This window comes from Gadus macrocephalus, chromosome 4, assembly GCF_031168955.1.
Source record: "Gadus macrocephalus chromosome 4, ASM3116895v1".
NCBI lineage: Eukaryota > Metazoa > Chordata > Actinopteri > Gadiformes > Gadidae > Gadus > Gadus macrocephalus.
Window position 1 is genome coordinate 27055740 of NC_082385.1, and position 3475 is coordinate 27059214.

General features: G+C 46.3%; 1 protein-coding gene across 3 annotated transcripts in view; it reads right to left on the bottom strand.

Annotated features, from left to right (window-relative positions):
* Window positions 1-2146, bottom strand: part of LOC132456457 (dedicator of cytokinesis protein 9-like) — a 47009-nt gene extending 44863 nt beyond the window's left edge. Inside the window, exons 1-2 of one of the 3 annotated variants that reach the window (XR_009525481.1) lie at window positions 1747-2145; window positions 1-49 (exon numbers count right to left, since the gene is read on the bottom strand). The exon at window positions 1-49 is cut by the window's left edge and continues 48 nt beyond it. Coding sequence is in view for 2 of the 3 variants with exons in the window: in XM_060050813.1 (XP_059906796.1) it covers window positions 1-49; window positions 1747-1925 (228 nt within the window). In the remaining variant the exon portion in view is untranslated. Of the gene's footprint in view, window positions 50-1746 lie in introns of all 3 variants that reach the window. The other 2 variants (XM_060050812.1, XM_060050813.1) reach the window with 2 other exon arrangements.
* Window positions 2147-3475: the final 1329 nt, after the last annotated feature.

Genomic DNA, 3475 nt, shown 5'->3' on the forward strand with positions numbered 1-3475 from the left:
GCCGTGTTTGGACACGCCCCCCTTTCTGCGAGCCCAGTGACGACGAGTCCTGAGATCAGTACAACACATGTTACACACACGCCTGGCACGCACACACACGCACATTCACATACACACACACACCCACACACGCACACACACACTAACACACACATACACGCGCACACACAAAAGAGAGGCACGCACAACCACGCACACACACACACACGGACACAAACACACACACACACACAGGCACGCACACACACACACACACACACAGGCACGCACATTCAAACACACTCACACACACACATACACGCAGGCACGCACATACACACACTCACCCTCACACACACACTTGCATATAGAGAATGAACACACACACAGACACGGACACACAAGGGCGTGCGGAAACAATAACCACACACATACACAAACACACCCACAGAAACAGGCATGCAGACGCACACACATACCCACACCCAGGCAACCTACGTAAACACACATTGTTACTGTTAGACATCTGCTGACTGTTCCCAAGGCCACGGGGATGGGCCGAGTGCACTGGCTGAGCTCTGACTTTAACCACAGGCTGTCCTGCACACCCCGGACACAATACACACACATACCAACACTATGTGTGCTCCAATAAAGCAATACAGGCACATCTAACACTATATGTGCACAACTTACAAGACACACACACCCGACACTATCTGGGGAACAAATAACACAATGCACACATCCAACACTATCTGTACACAACTTACACAATACATACACACCAACAATTTCTGATACACAACTAACACAATATACACACATCCAACATCACCTGCTACACAACTAACACAATACACGCACATGCAACACTCTCTGGGACACAGCTAATACAATACATGCACACCCAACACTATCTGGTAAACAACAGAACTAACACAAATGTACACATCCTACTGTAAGCAGGGCACTACGTAGACATTGAACTCTTCTGCCCTTACAGCATCATTGCCTATAAAGACGCTTCTACTGGGAAACCAGGAGAGCACATCCAGTATTCAAAAGGATGTGAAGCCATTGTACACAATCCATGGGAAAAGTCGGATTGACCAATCAGGTCGCTTCCTGGGCGGAAGGGACTGCTCTTCCTTTATTTGAAGAAAATTCCTGAAAGTTTTGGCACCAGTCTGGGCCAAAACCATTAGATGACTGTCTGGGTTGAACTAGTTGGCTATTCTAGATGGTAAGCGGTGGTGAGCGGAAAACAGCTACAATCACCTCAAGCACACACATTCCAAGCCTTCATCACACCACATTTTAGACTTAAGTGCCTAAATGGAATGTGCTTTTGGAATTTAAGATCACATGATGGAAACAATTCAATTTTGGGATTATGCTAAACCGGTCACACTTCACAATAAGGGTACATTAATTAAACAATAATTAACATTATTCAATTCAGCAACATGCTGCATAAGGGTTAGGGAATGGGTTTCGGTAGTTGGGTTAGTCTACTAAATAATGTTTCAATTAATACCATAGTTACCATGAACAACATTACCTTAAGCTAACATGAACACTATTAGTAAACATAAACACACCATTGGTAAATGATTACTATAACAGTTAATTACCGGTGAGTAAATGGGAATTACTGCATCAACTAATGCAAACAAATATTTAATTAATAACCAATTACTTCCTCCTGGGGCACTCATTAACACAATGATGACCTTCATTTTAAAGCGTCACAGTTTTACCGACCTCATCTTTCTCCACATCTTCATCGACCTCAAACAGGTGAGCTGCAAGCTTCTCTGGCCGCGGCACCTTGCTGGGGGCGAGAAAGACCAGTTCAGACCCACTTCACTGACTCTTAAGGCCTCCTCATGGTTCCGCGTTGGCGCGACGCAATGACCACGCAGTCGCTTCGACGCACTCATGAACCTGTTTTGGTTCCGCGTCTGGTTTTAGTGAGCGGACCACTCACAGCCCTCGCTGCCGCGTCGCCTCGACGAAAGGTTACACATTTTGGGAGGCGCACATCAGGCCTTTGCGTTGGATGCAACATGGGTTCGCAGGGACGTAATGGGTACGCTGCGTCAACGTGGAACCATAACTAACCTTAATGGTTAGTTAGTTCTGTTCAGCCACCAGTCATTCAGTTAATGCCTCATGGCCTGGATTGGCTGAGGACAGTAGACAGAATAGTACAGTTAAGTCAGTATAAAGTCACCTGCCATGTGGATATGTCGTTTATTCGGTGACCTCATACCCCAATGTAATCCAACTCTCCCTCTGTTGATTCATACTAAAGATCAGTTTTACTTCTGTCATCGCTTCCTTTAGGATTCGTGTACGAGCGGTTCACATTTTTGGGGGTGTTTTTTAATAAATCCTATAAAAAGAAACATAAATATCCAGTTCAAAATTGAATTTTTCCCACGTGAGCTTGTGTATCCTCTTACAGGCTGGGTCCATCCCATCATAACTCTGTGTCTCTTTGTGGTTCTCTTTTGTTCCTGAAGGCCAAACCAGAGACGTCAGCCGTCTCTAGCTTTCAGCAGCTTGGCAGCCCCAGGTGGAAAAGTCAAGGTTTATCAATTAAAGTCCTCCCGCCATGTGCATTACTACACTCATCCTCCTCCCACTTACACAGACACACAGAGACACACACACACACACACACACACACACACACACACACACCACACACACACACACACACACACACGCACACACACACACACACACACACACACACACACACACACACACACACACACACATACACACACACACACACACACGGCTACAGATGATTTCCCTCAACACTTTTAAGCGTATCAAAATTCCAGATGGTTGACTCTAAATAGTAGCGAGGACCTTTACTTTGTGAAGTGCAGGAAGTTCCACCTCTGCCAGAGGGTGCGGCAGCTGCTGGTCTACTAACGACAAAACGCTCAGTCCCAGATGGGTCTGTTTAAACTTTGAACCCCCCAGGAAGCTGATGTCGGCGATGTGGTGTGTGTGTGTGTGTGTGTGTGTGTGTGTGTGTGTGTGTGTGTGTGTGTGTGTGTGTGTGTGTGTGTGTGTGTGTGTGTGTGTGTGTGTGTGTGTGTTTGATTCTGTTTATGGGTTTGTGAATGTGTGTTTGTGTGTGTGTGTGTACGTGTATGTGTATGTGTGTGTGTGTGTGTGTGTGTGCGTGCGTGTGTGTCTGTGTGCGTGATGAGTGTGTTTGTGTGTGTGTGTGTGTGTGTGTGTGTGTGTGTGTGTGTGTGTGTGTGTGTGTGTGTGCGAGTGCTTGTATGTGTGTGTGTGTGTGTGTGCGTGTGTGTGTGTGTGCGTGTGTGTGTGTGTGTGTCTGTGTGCATGATAAGTGTGTTTGTGTGTGTCTGTCTGTCTGTCTGTCTGTCTGTCTGTCTGTCTGTCTGTCTGTCTGTCTGTCTGTCTGTCTGTGTGTGTGTGTGTGTGTGTGTGTGTGTGTGTG